This window comes from Macrotis lagotis, chromosome 7 (genome assembly GCF_037893015.1).
Source record: "Macrotis lagotis isolate mMagLag1 chromosome 7, bilby.v1.9.chrom.fasta, whole genome shotgun sequence".
Taxonomy (NCBI): domain Eukaryota; kingdom Metazoa; phylum Chordata; class Mammalia; order Peramelemorphia; family Peramelidae; genus Macrotis; species Macrotis lagotis.
In genome coordinates this window covers 153,893,882-153,916,908 of record NC_133664.1, presented here as the reverse complement: position 1 = coordinate 153,916,908, position 23,027 = coordinate 153,893,882, and the positions used below count along the sequence as shown (strand labels likewise).

Here is a 23,027-nt window from a genome sequence, read left to right as displayed (position 1 = left end):
TATGTGCTTCATTTCCTTCCTTACAACTATATTAACATTCAATCCACAGCCCATTATGAGTGATGTTTAGTTCAACTGGCATGGGAAAAATCAAATTTCATATTTTTTGGAGGGTAATAATATGAAAAGGACTACCAAGAGTTGGACTTGAAGAGAAGAAAAGTGCCAATAAATGGAGAGGAAGGTTTATCCAGGAGATGCACTTTTCTAATCTCTTAATTTGGCTTATATAGAGAACGTGCACTGAGCAAACTTTAGTATTGTTTTCATCAGAATTATGGACCATAAGGATGGGCATCAAGCCAAAGAATATGTGATATTGATGTGCAATAATTTAAAAGAAACTTGGGATGTACAATTTTAGAGATATTTCTATTCCAAATATTCATATGGACCTTTTGTGCCTGACTTATGGTAGAGGATTCTGAGTTCCTATCGGTCTAAACAGTCACAGTTGGTCATACTGTACTTTGACCTTCAATATGATGATTTCATTTTGATCTTTGAGAATGAAGGGAAACAACCAATGTACCAATGTAGCTTACCAGAAAACCTTAAGTCCACTTCCATTGCTGAATAGAGAAGATGACTGTCTTTGCAAATGTGATTTGAGGGAGGTATTGGGCAAGGATTCTCATCCCCAAAATATTAAGCTTACTGCCATTCAGTCAACTCCATTGGGGTTTTAGGTGATGAGCTTTTTTTTAAAGATTTTATTAAAATGCAATTATCCTTGGGAAATATTAAGCCCCAGATGTCAACATCTTAGCTATCAACAGCCATTATGACATCCATTTTCAAAGTAATACAATGAAAGAATAGAATACAGAACAGGAACTGTGGACAGGTGGAAGTGGGTGGGTGGGGGAGTTAGAAAGGATCAGATACCAAGGTGATGGAAGACCTAACAGGAAAGGTTGGAAGAGCAAGAACCAAGAATCAAATTTTACTCCTTTCCCATTTTGCTAGTCTTACCTCCTATAGATTACTCTCTCTCTCTCTCTCTCTCTCTCTCATATATATATATATATATATATATATAAAATCTAGAGATTGAACCTCTGATTTCACTGGCACAGAAAACTCTTCCACCAATGCAATTTGACACATTCTCTGCAATCTCTAGTCTTAGTTGCCTAGAATGCTTACAGATGAAGTGACTTGTTCAGAGTCACAGTCACTATACTGTATTTCCCCACATATAAGACATTTCTTAATTTTTGGCCTTGAAATTTGAAAAAAATGTATTGTATGAAGTTACTGAACTCAAGTTTTATTCATCATGAAATTCAAAGTCCTGCTCATAGCTTTCAGGCATCTTTTGGGCAAGTGTGGTGCATGTAAGAATGCTTAGTCCATTCCATTTCATGAATCTGAAGCACCAATTGTGTCCTCCTTTGAAATCAGTAACTTCTTTTTCATCAGCAATTATTCTTACCTCCTGCTGAATCATCTTTGTGGACACAGGAATTCCACTCGCTCTTTGCTCTTTAATTCCCTCTCTAAATCAGGTCATTTTGCTGCCTTGCCTCTCATGGCCTTCTTCTGTTGGAGCGTTTTCAGTAGGGTTTCTTCTTCCCCTAGCCAGTTTCAGATTGTTTTTTCAGTTGGAAGAGGACCAAACTGCTGTTCAGCAGCAGGATTTCCAATCACTTTTGCAAATTGGATCACTTTGAACTTGAACTCAGGACTGTACAAAAAATCTTTTCTGAGCCATTTCTGGGCAGAACATGGTAAAATGTAACCTAATACACTGGTACAAATGTAAAACAATGAGCACCTAGATAACAAGCCCCCAAAAGTGAGAAATGCCAATATAAAATCTCTAACCACTACATGAAACACTTCCAGTTTTTAGACCCCAAATTTTTCAAAAAAGGGTGTGTCTTTTACATGGGGAAATATGGCATGCCAAAGGCAGGACTTGAAGCTTTCTTTCTGGTTCTGAGGTTGACCACAATGTTATTTATTCAAAGACATAAAGGAAAACATATAACAATATATTGCAGGGGAAATTTTCACTTACTTCCACATTTGTGAATTCAAGTGTTTTTCTACCATAGAATTTAGTGCGAATCGAAAGCGATCCCATCTCCGATCAAACACGTAATACCCTCGTCCCATGAGGCGACTCCCAAATGAACAAAACTGAAACAAAACATTTTAATTTTAATTACAGGTTAATAAGCTAATATAAACTATAGAGGGAAAACATTTGCATAAATACACTCATGCGCAAACTCTTAAAAAACACCTCTGTTTTGTGATAGTTTGAAATCCAGGTTTTGTGCAGAAATCTAGATGCAACCTAGCATCAAGCCACACTAGAGCTGTCTGCTTTTCAAAGACTAAATTTACAAAAGAATTCTGACCTGAAAAAGAATAGAGGTATAGGTGGCGGTAGTAGGTAATGAAGTCTGTTTAACCCCTGGCCTAATTTTTTAATCTTGTCAGATCCAAATGTAAATCCTGACCTGAACATGAAGGGCCCTACCAGACTTAACCAGAAGGGCAGCAATGAGAGGAAAAGTTATGATAGGCAGTTTAGTTTAACGGGAGGAATGCTAAATTTGGAGACAAAATTTGGAGACAAAACAAAACAAAACAAAACAAAACAAAAAGTTTGTCCCTTCCTATCTGTATGATGCTGAGTGAGTTAAATAACTTCTTTGGACCTCAGTTTCTTCATCTATGAAATGAAAATATTGGCTTGTACTCTAGAAACTCTTCTATTATAAAAGCTATGCTTTAAAGTCCTCTATTAGTTTTTTTTTTTGGCAAGGCAATGGGGTTAAGTGACTTGCCCAAGGCCACACAGCTAGGTAATTTTAAGTGTCTGAGGCCATATTTGAACTCAGGTTCTCCTGATTCCAGGGCTGGTGCTCTATCCACTGAGCCACCTAGCCGGCCCTCTATTAGTTTTACTTACCTATCTAATCTTCTAATAAAAATACTGGCGTACAATAGGATCATAGGAGCTAATGGAGGTCATTAAGCACAACCCCTCATTTTAAAGATGAGGAAACCAATGACTAAAAGAGGTGAGGGATTTGCCTCATACCACACAGCTAATAAATGCTGGGGGAAGGATTTAAACTCAGGTTTTCTTGACTCCAATATTCTATCTACTGTATCATAATGCTTCTAAATCAAGGGTTCTCAACCTTGTGCACAGGATTTTTTTTTAACTATTTGGGTAACTATTCACTATAATTGGTTTTCCACATAATCCCATGTACTTTATTGGATGCATTTGATAACACTATTCTGAGGAAGGATTCATGGGTTTCATATGACTGCCCTAGGGGGTCCATGACACATGTAAAATGTTAAGAAACCCTTCTCTACAGAGTACTTTAGAGTTTACAAAGGGCTTTATATGCACCTAATTTAACAATGATAATAACTGCTGAGTGGTAGTTACTTGGTGCATTATGTGGATGAAGAAATAAGCTCAGCAACTGGCCCACTGTTTCACATTCAGTGGTGTCAGTAGGGATCTGATAGATCCCACTGGGATTCTATCCTCTTTACTGAGCTGCCTTCCCATCAGGGCCCTTCTAGACCCAGTCAGGACACTCTCCTTATGGTTCTCATTTCTATTCCTTTTCCTAAAGCCAATTTAACAACAAAAATATTAATTTCAGTCTCCATATCTTTCCTTCGCTTTCCTTTCTGTTTGCCCTTTTACATGTTAATCCTCAGCCTATATATTCCTTGAATAGCTGTGCATAATGTGGCTCTTCTATGATATTTTTCCTGATTGATTTCCTTAGGAACCTGATCTCTTACTGTAAACTTGGTGGTATCTTTATTCAAAATCTATTTTCCATGTCACCATAGTTTATATGGAATTATTTATGTGTTTTATCTGTCTCACAACACTATGTTAGACACTATTTTGAAGGTCATTAAGGTTAGGATCTATGCTCTCTTTTTTCTTTGTATTCTTCCTAATGGATGTTTATATAGAGCAGAAGCTGCATAAATACAGGTTGAATTGAATCAAATCTCATAATAGCTGGAGAAAATTCACTTTGTTGTATACTCATGTCAAAATCTTTTATGAACAAGGTTAAAAAACCCCCAAACCTTATAGATAAAAATGGGGTAAATTCAATTGAATAATAACTTATGAGTAAAGGACTGGAGTGTTTTAGTCCCATAAAAGTACAAGATGACCAAACAGTATGACCTGGCAGACCAAAAAACTCACATGATCTTAATCAGTCAAAATTAGTCAACAAACACCATAAGCTGCACTAATAGTTATGAACATAGTGCCCAAAATCAAGGTAACCATAGTCTTGCTACATAACTGAAGACCTGGGGAAGGGGGAGAGAGATACAAGTCTTCAGTGTAAAAAAGACTTCCCTTCTTATGTGTAAAATATATTCAACTTTCTCTACAAGGCTGAATTGTTTTATATTGAACTATGATAAGTCTACATTTTATCAGTTACTTTGACAAAGCAGTCAATAAAGTGGCTATTAAAATTGCAGCTGACTTAAAGCTAGAAAGGACAGCTCCCACAACAGATAAGAATGGTGGAGCAAAAATTAATCATGATAAATGTAAAGTCCTACCTGTGCTGCTTTGGACAACATATCTGAGGTATTATGCTTACTACTGGGTACCACATTATAGGAAGTACATTTATGAGTTGGAGAGCATCATATTTGGAAGGCAAAATAAATGGTAAGGGGTCTTAAGACCATGCTATGTGAGGACTGGTTAAAGGAAATGATGATATTTATCTTGAAAAAGAGAAGACTTAGGGGGATCATGTTAGCAATGTTCTAGTACTTGAAGGACTGTCATATAGAAGAGGGCTAGGTTCATTCTTTTGTGCACTGGATAGAAGTTATGAGAGGCAGGTTCTAGATCATACAAAGGAAAAGCTTTCCAACAATTCCACTACCTAAAAGCAGAATACAATTATCTGTTAAATGGTAGGTTTGAACAAATGTTGAATGATCACTTATTAAGGACCTTGCAGAACAGGACCATGGATGGGTTTCACATTTGACTAGATAGCCTCTTAGACCCCTTGCAACTCTGGAATTATATAATCTGTAGTATCAGGGCAGAAGTAGGAATGATGGGTCAAAGTTGCAGAGAAGCAAACTTTAGTTCAGTATTGGGCTACCAAAGAGAGTTGTCCCAAAATGGAAAAGTTTGTCTAAGAAGAGAATGAGTCCTTAATTTCTGAAACATTTCAAGAAGAAAGGATGCCCCATCATCAGAGATGTGGTAAAAAAAAAACTTGTTCTAGGACTTTTTGAGGTCTTTTTGATGACTCTTGAGATGTTATAGCTCTTTGGGACAAGAAATTCAAAAGTAGGAGTATGTACAGGTGTTATGCCAAAGAACTCATCTAGGAGAAAACATCTCATCAATGAGATAATTTTTAGAAAGTCTTCTATGGCCTTCTCTTTTTCTTTATATACCACTTCTAAATTTCATTTTACATCTAGAATGCAATCCCTCTGCCTTAGAGGATTCATTTCTTCTTTTAAAAACAGCTCAGGTGCCATTTTCTGCATGAAGTCTTTCCTAATCCCCTTAATCATTGATGCCCTCTCTCCCAAACTTTTTTGTAATGATTACACATATGCACATATACATATATGCTTATCAACTTTATAGTTATACTATATATATATATATATATATATTCATATATACTTGTATCTCTTACTAGAATGTAAACTCACTGTGAGAAGGAAATGTTTCAGTCTTTGTACTTATATTCCCAGTGTCTAGCAGGAGTGACTTGTTGATTGAGTGATTAATTTAAAACATGGCTGAACTATATGGATAATGCTACTTACTAAATACTGTATGACTACGACATTAGGAATCTTAAAAGACCAAATGAAGGAGAAGAGAGACTGTACAAAGGTGACTTTGGCTGACTCAAAGGCTTAGGTAAGTTTGCAAATGACTCTATAATTCAAATTTAGCTTTTTTCCCTTCCTTTGGGACTTCCAGCAGCTTTTTGGCCTTCATCCCAGATATAGTACTGGCTTAGCTCTCATACTGGAACTCTTCCTGAAAATCAACCTATCTTATGGTACAATTCTCAGGAGGAAATGGGAAAACATCCCTTTGTTTCTGCTGGAGATTTTTTTAAGGGGGGGATTAAAATTTTACTATGCCCCAAATCTGAGGCAGTTCATGAAAAATATTTTCTATGTTAGATTATGATGAATTTAAAAACTGAAGAAGAAATTGTAATGTTTCTGCCAACCTGGGATCTAGCTAGCAATACTATGTAGGGATTATTTCAACCCAGGCAGGATAACTAATATTCACATCCTGATTTTCTGATCACTACCCACTCCCTGCTTTAGCCTTTGTTAGGAAAGCTGCTTTCCTTGGCAAAGATCTTAAAAGGTAGGTAAGGTCCTTTGAAGAGAGCTCACATTCAGATCTAAGCAACCTCTAGATTCTTCAGGTCATGAAGGCCTATAAAAGGCAACTCTTTTTTTTTTGATAGAAAATCAACCACCTCCAAATTTGTAAATGCTCTGACCCAATATCAAATTCTGATAGAAATAGATCATTACTGTCCACATATTGGCTTTGAAAATCTTAAATTAAATTACATTATCCATGTTGTACCAGGTTTTTATGTATTTTATTAAACATTTCCTGATTACATTTTATTCTAGTTCAGACCCACAAGGGAGTTTTGCAACTGCAGAGATATCTCTGCTCTCACTTGCTATTGGCCCACTGCTGACACTGTATTGGTGGATTGGCAAAGTCTTGGGCTATTGCATGATTAGCAGAGTTCCTTGCATGAATAAAATGATAGGTTACAGGGTTAGAGAGCTAGGTCTGGAAGGGACTTCAGTGGTCACCCATTCCAATACTCTTATTTTAAGAGGAAGAAACAATTTATTTCAAACAACAAATAACTGTCTTCTCTCTGCAACTTGGACCAGCTGACTCAATTTTGCAGTCCTAGGGCTGGTCAAATTATCAATCTTTCTAAGTACCATATAGATCATAGGTTGACTGAAGTGGGGCAGTAGTGGGGCTCGCATAATCCAGCCCAATCCCACCAACAAATACAATTGACATTGCCTTTGTGAGGCTCTTTCTAATGTTCACATGTCAAAAATGAAATGTTTCCAGCATTATTACCTTGTTGGACCACTATTTGAGGCAGCTATGAGGCTCAGTGGATAGAGTGTTAGGCCTGGGGTCAGAGAAGACCTGAGTTCAAATCCAGCTTTAGATACTCATTGTGTGACTCTGGGCAAATCAGTTAATCCCTGTTTGACTTTATTCACTGGAGAAGGAAATGGCAAACCATTCCAATATCTTTGATAAGAAAACCCCATGGGCAGCATGTTATAAGGGTTATGAAGAGTGGAACACAATTTAACTACTAAAAGACAACAACCCCCCACTTTAATCTAAAAAATGTCTGCTGAAGGGTCTAAGAGATGCCTTTTATCAGTTTATGTTGACATAATCCTCCCTCCCCCCACTTCCTAGACATACCCAGCTTCCTTGGTTTATAGTGCCATATGGTCACGCTTACTAATAACAATAAAATTTAGAAGCAACAGGGAAGAAAACCAACCAGAGCAGCCAGCCTGGGGTACTGCTAAGACAGCCAGTTCTTTGAGCAGATGGGTGAGAGCAGCCCTTGAAAGCTGACGCTCCGTTTTTAGATGGATGAAGCTGTGAGTTCAGTGCACAAAGTGCACTTATATAAAAACCATTCCTCAAGTGTTACTGCTTCAAGGTGGACCACAAATACTCAGTGGTTTAAAGGATTATAATCAGCCTGCAGCTCTTTTCTCTCTTATAGAATTTTCGAGGGTGTTTTTATGGTAGTTAGTCAACCTTAAGGGCTAGCACATTCCCCAAACACAAAAACTCTTGCTGCCGCTCTCATTGTATCTATGAGCCTTGTGAAGCTGAGAGCTCAGGAAGCATAGCAGAAAAAGGAGAGTTGGAAGCATGGAGAAACCTACCCCAAGAGGCCGAGGATGATGTGAGGAATAATGACAGTCTAACTTCTCTGTATCTTCTGTCCCATCCATTTCCCCTTCATCGCTGGATAACCGGCTGGCTAGATCTCCTCCCATCGAGGGTAGTGGCAGTTCTGGTGCATACCCGCTGTGATTTGAAGATGTGGTGCTATTTAGACTATTGGCAGATGATGGTCTAGTAAGGGAGAGATTAAAAAATAACATTATTAAGATCTCCGATTTTAGTCAGTTTTTACAAAGCCTGAATAGTTGTTTATTTTATTTGTTAGTAGAGTTCTCTGTGAGACCACATCATAAATCTTTATAATACCTCAGTGAGAGAGAAGGTAATGGCAAATATATCATCTCCACTTAATTTTGGGGGGATGGGGTGGTTTGGTTGGTTTATTGATTATATCCATATAGAGGAACTTTCAAACTCTCTCACTATTACATATCATTGACTCTTCTGTAAATTATAGCTTCTGAGTTTTTCCTGTAGGCATTGAGAGGTTATGGGATTTTCCCATAGTCATATATAGATAGTGTACCCCAGGGCAGATTCTGAATTCATGTCCCAGATCTAATACAACAGATTGCTTCTGACGATTTGTACATGGAAAAAATGAGTCTTGGAGAAGACAACTGACCAATCCAGAGAGATATCATCAGTCAGAGACATAAATTCTAACTTTTCAGACACTTCACTCTTGGACTCCAGCTTATAGTCACTGGTTTTGGGGCAAGATGCATGAAAAAGTTTGGAAAGAATAACTCCAATAGAAGATGTCAAGAGAGAGAGAGAGAGAGAGAGAGAGAGAGAGAGAGAGAGAGAGAGAGAGAGCGAGAGAGCATGGCACTGTGGATAGAAAAGAGGCCTTAGAGACAGGAAGTTCCCTGAGTTCAAGTCCCATATCTGCCAGATAGTGGCTGTATAATCCTAAATAAGTCACTTAATCTTCTCAGTTCCTTAAGTGATTCTAAGACAGAGATTCTAACCTTTTATGTGTCATAGACATTTTTTTTGTTTTTTTGGGCAATGGGGTTAAGTGATTTGCCCAAGGTCACAAAGCTAGGTAATTATTGAGTGTCTTAGGTCAGATATGAACTCAGTTCCTCCTGACTCCAAGGCTTGTGCTCTATCCACTACGTTACCTAGCTGTCCTATGTCATAAACTTATGTAGCAGTCTGATGAATCTTAAAGACCCCTTCTCAGAATAATTAAAAATATTTATGTTGTTGAAGGAAATACTAAATTTCAATTAAAGATACAATTTTTCTCCATTCAAATTTATGAATCTCCTGGTCTCCTAGGGTCCTGTGGACCTCAGGTTAAAAACTCTTCCTTTTCTAAAGACTCAAAGTTACCAAGCATCATCAGTAGAAAAAGTCATCAGGTCCTCCATATACCAATGAAATCATTGGTGCAATCTTTATCCCCAAATAATGATGACACAAAATCAATTTTAAATCAAGCTCATTTTCCAACTTCAGACAATGATAACCAGATCTGTTCAATTTGAATTATTAACTGAATTGATAGAAAAGAAACTTCTTATAAAACTGATTTCATGTCAGATGTAGTATTTTATTTATATCTTAGAGAATAAGGCCTGGACCAATGATTTCATTGGTCTATGGAACTCTTGATGAGAAACTAGGAAAAAAGGATGAATGGAAAAGTATATTGAAAATAAAACAAATGGGCGGCTAGGTGGCACAGTGGATAGAGCACCGGCCCTGGATTCAGGAGTACCTGAGTTCAAATCTAGCCTCAGACACTTAATAATTATCTAGCTGTGTGGCCTTGGGCAAGCCACTTAACCCCATTGCCATGCAAAAACTAAACTAAACTAAACTAAAGACATCTGCTCCCCCTCCCAATATCCTCTCTGCTGGTAAACTCTTGTTTTATGGTACTGATATATGGTGTTTACTTTATGGTACTTATATGGTACCATTATTATGTTGGCATGATAAAAAGCCTGCCTCTCAAATGATGCTATTAGCTCCTATTAGATAGCCAAATGTCTCTTAAAAATACCAAATTCCACAGTACTTACCTGATATTTACTTAATGCATATAACTGGCTCTATATTAATAAGATCCACTCAGTGGCAAGCTTCAGTCAAGAAATTTATTAAAAAAGAAAAAGCCACTCACTCCAATCTGAATTATCGGCAAACTTGTTCATCCTCCTCCTCTCAAAAGGTCACAGCAAGTACTGTTTAGCACTGAATTCTTCCAGAGCAGCAGCATTTTATTTGTTTGGGGGGGGGGGGTGCAGAGCCAAGATGGTGGCATGAAGGTAGGATTCCCGAGAAACTCCTTTCCCCAAAACTCCAAAGGCCATTAAATTATGACTGTAGCTCATCAAAATTGTCTGGTATTGTCTAAGAAATAGAGTGGTGGACCAGTGGAATAGACTAAGTGCAACAGCAGGAAACAATTACAGTAATCTGCTGTTTGATAAATCCAAAGAGTCTAGCTGTTGGGATAAAAACTCTCTGATAAAAAACTGCCAAGAAAATTGGAAGTTAGTATGGAAGAAACTTAGATTAGACCAACACCTCACACCCTTTACCAAGATAAGATCCAAATGGATACAGGATTTAGACATAAAAAACAATACTATAAGCAAATTAGAAAATCAAAGACTAGTTTACCTGTCAGATCTATGGAAAGGGGAGCAGTTTATGACTAAGGAAGAGAGTGGTAGAACATCACTAAAAACAAACTAGATGATTTCGATTATATTAAATTAAAAAGTTTTTGCACAGATAAAACCCACTGTAACCAAGATCAAAAGAAATGTAGTAAACTGGGAGAGAATCTTTACAACTAATGATTCTGACAAAAGATTCATTTATAAAATATACAGAGAACTGAGTGATATTTAAAAAAAGCCATTCCCCAGTTGACAAATGGTCAAAGGATATGCAAAGGCAATTTACAGATGAGGAGATCAAAGCAATCCATAGTCATATGAAAAATTGCTCTAAATCATTAATTATTAGAGAAATGCAAATTAAAGTTTCTTGAAGGTACCACCTCACACCTCTCAGACTGGCCAATATGACCAGAAAGGATAAAGATCATTGTTGGAAGGGTTGTGGGTAATCTGGGACACTGCTGGTGGAGCTGTGAACTCATCCAACCTTTCCGGAGAGAAATTTGGAACTATGCCCAAAGGGCAACAAAAATGTGTATACCCTTTGATCCAGCAATACCATTACTGGGTCTATACCCTAAAGAGATGATGAAAAAGGGTAAAAACATCACTTGTACAAAAATATTCATAGAAGCCCTGTTTGTAGTGGCAAAGAATTGGAAATCAAGTAAATGTCCTTCAATTAGGGAATGGCTTAGCAAACTGTGTTATATGTATGTCATGGAACACTACTGTTCTATTAGAAACCAGGAGGGATGGGAATTCAGGGAAGCCTGGAGGGATTTGAATGAACTGATGCTGAGCGAGCTGAGCAGAACCAGAAAAACACTGTACACCCTAATAGCAACATGGGGATGATGATCAACCTTGATGGACTTGATCATTCCATCAGTACAACAATCAGGGACAATTTTGGGCTGTCTACAATGGAGAATACCATCTGTATCCAGATAAAGAACCATGGAGTTTGAACAAAGTTCAAGAACTATTCCCTTTAATTTAGAAAAAAAACCTGATATCTTATTGCCTGATCTTGTTATCTCTTATACTTTTTGTTTCTTCCTTAAGGATATGATTTCTCTTTCATCACACTCAATTTGGATCAATGTACAACATGGAAACAATGTAAAGACTGACAAATTGCTTTCGTGGGGGGGTGGGGGAAGGGAAGTAAGATTGGGGGGAAAATCATAAAACTCAAAATAAAAAAAAATTAGAGGGGCAGAAGCCACAGAAAGACTAAGTGATAAAATTTCCCAGTCCAAGATAACATAGAAGTTCCACGGGAAAGGTGTGCTTCACCAGGACTGGGGGTTGGAAAAAAGCTGTGGCCACAGCACAGTGCAGCCTAGGGATCACTGGAAATAGCTTAAAGGGGTGGTGAGAACTCTGTTGCACCAGAATGAGTGTGAGGTGAGGGGTACCAACTTCAGAACAGCTCTGTGGTGAGAACTTTCAGCAAGAATGGGGAAGCCAACCTACACCTTCAGAGTGCAGCCTACAGATGGCAAGGGCATCGGGGGAAGACTGCAGAAATCTCTCTGCTCTCCCTGGGGCAGGACTCTGCTGTTTGGCCACACTGAGATCTAGGTTGCAGTTTGGGCTCCCATACTAAGATAGCTGAGCAGGGACCCTCCTTGCAGCAGAGGGGAGAGCCTGTAGTAATCTACATATCAAAGCACAGACAAGAGAACATAAGACCTTAGAGGAAAAAGGTCCCAGTAGGATGTCCTAAAACCCCCCCAAAGCCTTGGAAGTGCAGTATATTAGTCTTAGACTGAGGAAATGAGCAAACAAAAGAAAAAGATTTGGCCCCATGGAAGATTCAGAAGATGACAGATTTGAACCTTCTGTATCCAAAGCCTCTGAGAGAAATAGAAAATGGGCTCAGGCTAGGAATGAGTTCAAAATTGTTTGAAAAGCAATTAAGGGGGGGTGTGGCTAGGTGGTGTAGGGGATAAAGCACTGGCCCTGGAGTCAGGAGTACCTGGGTTTAAATCCAGTCTCAGACACTTAATAATTACCTAGCTGTGTGGCCTTGGGCAAGCCACTTAACCCTGTTTGCCTTGCAAAAACCTAAAAAAAAAAAAAAAAAGGAAAAAAAAGAAAAGCAATTAAGGGAGGTAGAAGAAAAATTGGGAGGAGAAATGAGAGTGATGCAGTTAAATCATGAAAATCAAATCAGCAATTTGGTGAAAGAAATATAAAAAATTGGGGTGGCTAGGTGGCACAGTGGATAGAGCACCAGCCCTGGAGTCAGGAGTACCTGAGTTCAAATCTGGTCTCAGATACTTAATAATTACCTAGCTGTGTGGCCTTGGGTAAACCATTTAACCCTGTTTGCCTTGCAAAAACCTAAAAAAATATATATATAAATTGCTAAAGAAATAATATGTTACAAACCAGTTTAGGCCAAACAGAAAAAGCAAAGCAAAAGGCAAATAAGGGGAACAATGCCTTAAAAAGCAGAAGTGGCCAGCTGGAAAAGGAGATAAAAAAAAGCTCTCTGAAGAAAATAACTTCTTCAAATGCAGAATGGGACTAAAGAAAGCTAATGACTTTTCAAGAAATCAGGAAGAAATAAAGCTCTTTCAAAAAAGCCAAAAAATTAGAAGAAAATGTGAACTATCTCATAGGAAAAATGAAAGCAGGATCAGAAGAAATAATTTTAAAATTATTGTGCTACCTGAAAATCATGACCAGGAGAAGAGCCTAGACTTCATTTTTTTCAAGAAATAATACAGAAAGTTGTCCTGAAATCCTAGAAGCAGAGGGTAAATAGAAATTGAGGGAATTTATTGATCACCTCTTGAAAGAGAACCCAAAAGAAAAACTTCCAGGAATATTATAGCCAAATTCCAAAGCTCCCAAGTCAAAGAGAAAAATACTAAAAGTTGCCAGAAACAAACAATTCAACTACTGTGGCTCTATAGTTAGGTTTACACAGAATCTGGCAGCATCTACATTAAGGGCTTGTAGGGATTGGAATATGATACTCTGTAAAGCAAAAGATCTTGGTTTACAACCGAGAATCAACTACCCAAGAAAACTGAACATCCTCTTTCAGGGGAAAAGATGGACTTTCAATGAAACAGGGGACTCTCAACTTTCCTTTTAAAACACCCAGAACTGCACAGAAAGTTTGATCTTCAAGTACACTTGAACCATAGAGGGGGGTGGAGAAGAAGGACTAACTATGAGGACCTTAATGATGTTGAATTGTTTGTATTCCTTCATGGGAAGAAGATACTGGTATCTCATATGAACTTTCTCATTCATAAGAGTGGTTAGAAGGAGCATACATAGGCAAGGCACAGGAAGGAGCTGAAAATAATGGTGGTATACAGTAAAAAGATGAGTCAAGGGGGGCAGCTAGGTGGTGTAGTGGATAAAGCACTGGCCCTGAAGTCAGGAGTACCTGGGTTCAATTCTGGTCTCAGACACTTAATGATTACCTAGCTGTGTGGCCTTGGGCAAGCCACTTAACCCTGTTTGCCTTGCAAAAACCTAAAAAAAAAAAAAAAAGAAAAAAAAGAAAAGATGAGTCAATGGGTGATAAAGGAAAGTACTGGGAGGAAAAGAAAGGAGAGGAAGAAGGGGCTAAGATATTTCACATAAGAGTCAAGAAAAATCTTCTTCAATGGAGTGGAATGGGGGAAGGCAAGGGGGAATGAGTGAGCCTTCATTCTTATCAGAAATGACTCAGAGAGGAAATAACATATACACTTAATAGGGTATAGAAATCTATCTTACCCTAGAGAAAAATGAGAAGAAAGGGATAGAATGGGGGAGGGGGAATAGGTGATAGAAGAGAGGGAAGATCAAGGGAGAGGGTACTCAGATACAATATATTTTTGGACAGGGACAGGATGAAAGGGTAAAGAGAGAAAAGAATAAATGAGATTGAGGAGAAATAGAGTGGAGGGAAATACAGCTAGTAATAGCAACTGTGGGAAAAATATTGAAGCATCTTCTCTGGTGGATTTATGATAAAGAAGGCAACTCACCTCAGAGACAGAGCCATTGGAATCTGAACACAGACTGAAGTACATTTTTTTCTCTCTCATTATTCTTGAGATTTCTCATCTTGAAGGGGAGGGGGGTTTATGTTTACTCTAATAACAAGATTATTATAATTATATAAAATAAATAAATAAACTAAAAAACCCCAACCTCCCCCCAAAATTATTTATTTGGTTTTTTAAAAATATCTATCCAGGGCAGCTAGGTGGCATAGTGGATAAAGCACTGGCCTTGGAGTCAGGAGGAGTACCTGGGTTCAAATTCGGTCTCAGACACTTAATAATTGCCTAGCTGTGTGGCCTTGGGCAAGCCACTTAACCCCGTTTGCCTTGCAAAAAAAAAAAACAACTAACTAACTAACTAAATACCCAACTGGTAACAATCTCCTTACCTCTTACTCTCTTCCATCAAGTGGCTAAGTGGGTTAAGGAGATAAGGAAAGAAGATTTTGAGAATGGAATTCTTGTTCTTATTTTTCCCCTTCTGCTTTGATGACTATTCCTTGTCCTTTCCCTTTCATTTTTACCATGAATTGCTTTGCTTATTTATTTGAAATCTGACCTGTTCCTAAAAGATAATTTTTTTTTTTTAACAGAAAAGCCTCCCAGAGTTTTTCCTGGCTATTTAGAAGAAATGCCTTGGCTTGATTATTATTAACCAGCATCACTTAACCTTGAGAAGGAAAATATTGCTTCTGTCACACTAGGAGCAAAAAGCCAAGGACAAGGAAATAAGTTACTCCCCATTAGTCTTCTTGAAATGACTCAACTAAAAAACTTTTATTTGCTTGTAAGGAGCACTGGTTTTGGAATCAAGGGTTTGAACCTGCCCCCCCCTTTTTTTTTTAGTTTTTGCAAGGCAGTGGGGTTAAGTGGCTTGCCCAAGGCCACATCGCTAGGTAATTATTAAGTGTCTGAGGCCAGATTTGCACTCAGGTACTCCTGACTCCAAGGCCAGTGCTCTATCCACTGTGCCACCTAGCTGCCCCCAAACCCCACTTTTAAGGCTTATTTGTGTGACCCTGTGCAGGACCCTGGGTCTCAATATCCTCCTCTGAAGTTTCTTCCAGCTATATATTTATAATTCTTTTAAGTAAAATTGTGATGTAGTCATGTCATGAAATAAAAATCTAAAAGTAATCTGTGGAGCTCATATATTTTTCTTTTTAAGCCCTTTTTTTAAATTTAGTGGCACTTCTGCTCTAAGGTGGAACTAAGCCAATAGAAGCAGTGGGTATATTCTCATATGTGCATACCTGCATGGGGAGATTACCTGCATATGGGGAGAGAAAATCAGGGACTAATGTAATGTCTTTTTCTTTTTTGTAGGTATATTCCTTTCAAGGAGAGTCTTAGGAATGAATGATAAATATTTTTGCTAAGTGCAGAATGCTCTTTAACCAACATCCTGTTGGTTAACTCTCCTTCCATAACAGAGACCAAGGCAGAGTCCTATAGGGAAAAGGGGGACATTTCTGATCAGTTTATATATCATAGAGGCAGGGCTTAAGGGGGACAGTGAGAGGGAGCAGGGGTCTTGACCTGGGGAAGTTGGTGAAGAAGCTATATAATTTAGCTTCCATCTCACTACCATTTACACCCACTATTTTATTCCAATCTGGAAGGCAAACTTGATCTTATTACTTAGTCCAGCTTGCTGCAAAGAAATATAGAGAAAAATTATCTTTCTTCTCCTTTATTCCAATCTGGAAGGCAAATTTGATATTATTACTTAGTCCAGCTTGGTACAAGGAAATCTAGAGAAAACTATCTTTCTTCTCTTTCTTGTTCTGAAGCTTTAACTTTTTCCAGAGGAAACACAAATAACCAAAACTTGGAGAAAGGAAGGGAAAGGGAATTTGGATAGAATCACAGATTTACAATTGGAAGGGATTGTCCAGGTCAATTCAACTTCCTCACTGTACAGATGAAGAGGTCCAGAGAGGTTGAAATTTGCACAAGGTCATACAGGTAATGCAGCAGCAGAGGGCAGCAGAGGACAGGGGAAAAAATGTTGAACTTCACATCTGGAAGATCTAGGTTCCAATTCTATCTTCTAAGTCCTTGATAATTTTTGTTAAGAGTCACATTTCCTTTTTAGGATACTTGAAAGCAATAAGGGGAAATGATTTTATATACATACATACATATATATATATATATATATATATATATATATATATATATAAATAATATGGTAAAAATACAGTGCCTAATATGTACAAGGTCCTGAACTAAATGCTTTATAAATGTTATCTGATCCTCACTACAACCTTCAGAAGTGGATGTTATTATTGTTTTCATTTTACAGTTGAAGAAACTGAGGGAAGCAGAAATTTAATGACTTATCCAAGGTCACACAGCTAGTAAATATCTGAGGAGGTATTTGAACTCAGATATTCCTGAATCCAAGCCTAATGCTTTATCTATTATGCTATCACCATTAATATGCAGGAATCATCACCATCTCCTTTCATACTTCTATATTCAAAATTTATTCATAATTCAATTGTGTGAAATAGGAAGGACAGGCATTATCATTTCAAATTAAAAGAATAGAAACTTGAAAATCAGAGAGAGAAATGCCTTGATTGAGGAAACACAGCTAGTAAGGAGGCAAATTGGCTCTTTTCTGCAATATCGGATTAGGGGAATAGTGGAATCCCCAATTATCTGCTGAAGTGGGCTCATAGGTTCACCAGTTAGGGATTATATCATGAAGGCAGGTCCAAGTGTTCAGCAGGAAGGACTGGCATCTTGTTTTCAAATTTGATTTAATGGTTCATAGAGGGCTACTCTTAAAGACTTGGAATAGCACCAAGATCTAGTGGGCCCTATCTCTTAAAGCACAAATTACTCCTGTTTGGTTTATTTTTACCATCTCCATATTTATTACCTGCCTCACACCACAGAATTTCTATCTTAAGTCCTTCAGCACCAAGGACAGCTAGGGATAAATTTTTTTTTCCAGGTGTGGAAGAGGAAGTTCTAGGCTATGATCTTCAAAGATTTCTTCATTAGGTTTGGGGCACAATGGAAAGACAAATGCCTACAGTACTGAAAACTCACAAAACTTTATCTCTGGACAAAAGGGAAAGGAGAGGAGCTGGGCACAGGGAACCCTGAATATTCAGAAGATGTTTTCCAGAAATTTGTCTTTTAATGAATATGTTCATGTATGAATGCAATTAGGATTAAACTGTACATGAAATCAGGGAAAACCAACAACACTGATAGTATTTTTAAATACCACAGAACTAAGAAAGAGGAGACAAATTTTTTTTTCAAAACCTAGTTAGCTACATAAAAGTAATACTGATTATTTACATTTATCTGAATCATTTACCATTTGTATAAGATGTGCTATAAAATAACTATGTCAATCATTAATAAATGTCAGATCACTTGTAAGTCTTTCTCTATTACAACATAAACTCTCTTTACGTAGGCTTAGAATGGCTTTAAGTATGGGTCATGTGGCATGACACTCTGTTCACAACTTTGAACATTTATAAGAAGCTTTGTTTCCCATGAACTCTGTAACAACCTTAGAACTGTGCTAATTATCCCTGCATTTCCAATGATATGCCTTTAACCTATCCCCTCTAATCTTCTTTGCAGTATTTTCTTTCTGTCCTTGTCACTAGACTAAGAGAAGATGAACATATGCAGTTTCTTCAAGGACATACATTTCTTTGAAAATCCAATGAAATATGAAGAAGAGATTGCATAGTCACAGCTTCAGACATCCACATCCACACACATATGAGCATACATACTCTGATGGGCTTAAGGGCTCAGTATGAGCCCAAGTTTTTATGAAACAGTTTTCTCATTGTAAAAGAATGACAATAAGACCAGACGACTTCCAGGTTTATGGTAAATGATTGCAAAGCAAGAGACACTTAGAATGTGCCATGAAAACAGACAGTTATAATAATGAATCTGCTGCTGCTGCTGTTGCTGGATACAATAATGGCAGGGTGGGCTTACATCAAGCTGATGTCTTTGTGGACTCCACCAAATTCTTAGGCAAGTATCGTAGTTTCCCGTTCAGATAGAGGAACTCATTTGACCAGTCACATGAACAAATACAAGTCCCAAAGCAAGAGAAGTGATATAGAGACATTGCTGATTGTCTAACAATTATTGAAAAATGTTTTTCTTCTAGTTTTTCCCCCCATTTATTAAAAACAAACAAACACAATCTTTTCTATACCTCTTACTGAACTCACTTGCTCATGGACACAAGCCCCCCCACGAGCATAGCATGCTGTTTTGTCACTAAATTTATAACTAGGGATCATTATGATGCTCAAAATAGGCCTTGATTTTTCATAGGGAAAAATTATAGATCTTTGCTCAAAAATCCAATTGGGTTTTAATTCTCTCTCTCTCTCTCTCTCTCTCTCTCTCTCTCTCTCTATATATATATATATATATATATATATATATATATATATATATATATATATATATCCTATTCTCTTATTGCCTATCTAAGATGGCAAAATGGAGCCCAAGCAAATGAATTAATTGTTCCCAAGAGTAAAACATTGAGAGAAGGAACATATTCCTCTGAGAGGAGAACATCAATCTACTCTCCTAATTTTCATTTCAGCCTGTTTTTGGGAAAGTCTCAAAGATTTCAAGAAATGCAGTTAGCTGATGTTAATTTTGAAATGGCCTACCCATATACTGAATAGTCTAAAACAGTGGCATCAAACTCAAATAGAAACAGAACTCTGTGGGTTAGAAAACCACAGATTAAAGTCATATGTTATATTTTCATTTTAATCTAACATTTCCCTATTACATTTTTTGGGGGTTAAGTGACACTTAAGTTAAGGTCATACTGCTAGGTAATTATTAAGTGTCTTCTGCCATCTATAACAATGATGTCAATCAACAGATGACTAGATAAGTAACTAGTGGTTGATGTATTATCCCCCAGGTGTTTACTTCCATCTGGTAAAAGCACAAACCCTAATAGATTCTATCTTGCTATACTGAAACACATGCAATATGATATTAAGACCTGTGCCAACAGAAACACTATCATGGACTCATAGCATGACAAAGGCTATTCCCAAGGTGGAGGCTTACCTAGGAAGTACAGAATTAGGTGGTCTGGATTTTGCAGGAGAAGCTACTTTCAGTTCTGGCCCAGAGTTCATTGAAGATCCCAAAAGAGAGTCTTGTGCTGGTATGGGTTGGTTCTGATGTGTTTCCCTTGTGGATGACGGGAGATGCTCTTTGTCTTTAGAGACTTCTTTTTCCCTGGACCTAGCTTTGTGTTCAGCCAGAAGGATGTCAAATTGCTTTTTCCGGCCTGGGACTGCCCTCCGATGATTAAGTGAATGTGTCTAAAAGAAAAGGAGGATCAAAAGAGCAGCTTCTTTGGTCAGCACGTACACCTGCTTCCCCACTCCCTCTATTTCTGAAATTGCAATTCAAAGAAATTAAGAGATGCTGAAAAGTCAACTTTCAGGCAACGGCTTTCTGCGGCTATAAAGATGCAACCAGTACGCCAAGTGCTAGGTTAAACTGTGCCCAATATGTATATCGCTGAGAAGCGGAAGCTTTATCTAAAAATGGCATAAAATGACAACTTTCATAATGGACATCATCCAATCAACTTTGCTGAAAAAAGCAACATGAGGGAGCTAGATTTACACCATAATTCATGGCAAAGGCAGGCTGGCTCACTGTCCCAATACAACAGAGCCCCAATACCGAGAAGGGGAAGGGCTCCTCTCTTCATTCAGGATGCTAACTGGGAATTTTGGTTGCCCAATGACAGTTGCTTTTGGTCAGCTATTCCACCGGTAGCCCAGGTGTGTCATCTTTACTACAGGGTTTCTAACAGTACTGCTGTTGCTGCAGACATAAGAATGGAGTAGGGTTTAGAACAGTGCCTGTGAGTGCCTATAAATAAGATTTAGTGTCTGGCCTCACAAGTGACAAGGGAAACCTATTTTTTTTCTCCCTTAAAACACCAGCCTGCTGGAGGCAGGCATTCTGCTCTGCTGAAAGAGAAGAAAGCATTTCCCTACAAAGAACAGCCGGGGGTCGTGTCGAAGTTCCACACCCTGCCGCGTGCAGAGTGACATGCAAACATTTCGACAACCGGTCCCAGCAAGAGCGGGAAGTATTGTTTTATGGAAAGAGAAATACCTTGCAGGTGAGTGATCTTGTGCAAGGTTTCTTTGTCTCAGGATCCAATACTCCACAGTGTTTATTTGGGTCAAATTCTCTCTCTGGTTTAAAAAAACAAACAAAAAAAAATAAGAAAGAAAAAGGAAACTAAAAAGGATTTGGCATCAAGACTACATTTTTCTTAAAAAAATGCACATTTGCCCTAATGAGCAAGACATTGTCAGGCAATCTATTTACTCAACCAGCAGATGAAATGTTTTTACCTTTTTTTTCCCCTTGAGAAACACTTAGAGGAAACTGACATATTTCCCTCTAAATCCAGAGGGTTTGCAAGACTTGCCACCAAAGACAGGTGCAGGACAAAGGACTCTCAGGAAAGACAAGGAAAGGGTGTTGTGCCAGCATATCGTGTAGGATTTAAAGCTGTGATATCGAAAGTTGAGGCGTTTGGGTTTTCGGGCAAACCAAACTACAGACAAAGACAGGACACCTGAGGAGTCAGAGGTCAATGAGCTATCCTAATCTCTTATACCTGCTATAGTTTATAGTCTTTTACATCAGAACCAATTTTTTTAAACTGGACCTATGATTTCATTGGGATAGGTAACTTCCAGTGGAGAAAACTCCCTTTAGTAATGCAGGTCAGTATCTCCTTTGCAACTTCAGAATCTTGAGAGGTTAAGTAACTTGCATTGGGTCACACAACCAGTGTATGTCAGAGGTGGAAGTTGAGGGTAAGTCTTTCTGATTTGGAGGTCAGTTGGCCAATATGAGTCCCTAACAAAATCTGTGCTATCATAGAAAAACAGCAAGAAAACCACTCAAGCCTTGTTGTCCAGGGTAGGCAAGAGGCAAGGGAAAAATAAGTGTGTCTATAGGATTAAAATAAGCTGCAGGTCACTAGTGGGCAGAGTTTTGTTTTTTTTTTAAATCAGGAGAGGACAGCAAGTCTAGTGTGGATTAATAGGAGAAATGAGAGGATGAAACTTTTACAGACTCTTGCAAACTATTTTATCCCAATTTCAATGCTGAGTGGTCATGCTAAGCTTTCCTAGGAATGCCTACCTTATGATTAATTCTTTTGGGGGAGTATTACTCCCTGCTGGACTACCAAAACCCCGTCTTGCTGCCCATACAACCTTCAACTTTCAGAATGTATGGCTAAGGTATAAACTGAGCTCAACTCTGTTTATCACCTCTTAGAATATGGAAGACAGCTTGTGGGTTCAGGGGTTGGTTCCAATGAGACAACCCCTTTGGAGATCCAGAGTACATGTTTACTCTCCATACCTTTTGGGGAACCTCCCTGGAGTGCTGTTGCTCCACAATAGATGTTGCTCCAAAGGAATTACAAAGAGCAGCCCTGGATGGCTAACTCCTTGTAATTGGCTGGGACTCCTGAAAGATAAAGGAGAGGAGAATCCCAAAGCCATTTACTGGGTCCAGGCTTGCTATTGTGCTTGAGGTTCTGGCTTGACAGAAGACAGATCCAAAGAAAGATGATCCTAAGGCACATGTCTGACCATGTCATTCCCCCAATCAATCAAATCCAATGGCTCCCTATTGCCTCCAAGATCAAATATAAAATCCTCTTTTTTGGCTTTTAAGCCCTTCACAACCTGGCCAGCTTCCTAACTTTCCATTCTTCTTACTTATTTTTGTCTACACACTCTACAATTCAATAATATTTTTGTTATTCTTTGTATAAGACACTCACCTCCCCACTTAATGCATTTTCACTGGTTGTCCTCTTCAACTAATGGTTTCCTCCAAGTTCCAGGTAAAATACCATCTCTTCTAGTCCTCTTTAATGCTACTACCCTCCCTGCCTTGATTATCTCCAATTTATCCTGTATATATGTTTTTTTGTACATAGCCATTTACATGTTCTAGCCCCCATTAGACTCCTTGAAGGTAGAGGCTGTTTTTGCCTTTCCTTTTGACCTCAGTGCTCATCACAGTTCTAAGCACATAGAAGGCACTTAATAAATGACGGTTAAATGTTTAGAGGCAACTAGGTGTCACTATAACTAGAGCACTAGACCTGGAGTCCGGATGACTAACCGGAACAAGCCGCTTATCCTCTCTGCCCTAGTTTCCTCATCTGCAAAATGGAGATAATAACAGAACTTACTTCCCAAGGTTTTTATGAGAATAAAATTTGGTAATATTTGGAAA

The 23,027-nt window shown here is 38.2% G+C and overlaps 1 protein-coding gene across 11 annotated transcripts in view; it reads right to left on the bottom strand.

Moving 5' to 3' along the window:
- Positions 1 to 23,027, bottom strand: part of ATXN7L1 (ataxin 7 like 1) — a 267,712-nt gene that overhangs the window by 14,848 nt on the left and 229,837 nt on the right. For all 11 annotated transcript variants that reach the window (XM_074193956.1, XM_074193946.1, XM_074193947.1 and 8 more), the window contains 4 exons: positions 20,868 to 20,950; positions 19,797 to 20,056; positions 7,999 to 8,191; positions 2,027 to 2,148 (listed from right to left, as the gene is read on the bottom strand). In XM_074193956.1, coding sequence (XP_074050057.1) covers positions 2,027 to 2,148; positions 7,999 to 8,191; positions 19,797 to 20,056; positions 20,868 to 20,950 — 658 coding nt within the window. The remainder of the gene's footprint in view (positions 1 to 2,026; positions 2,149 to 7,998; positions 8,192 to 19,796; positions 20,057 to 20,867; positions 20,951 to 23,027) is intronic.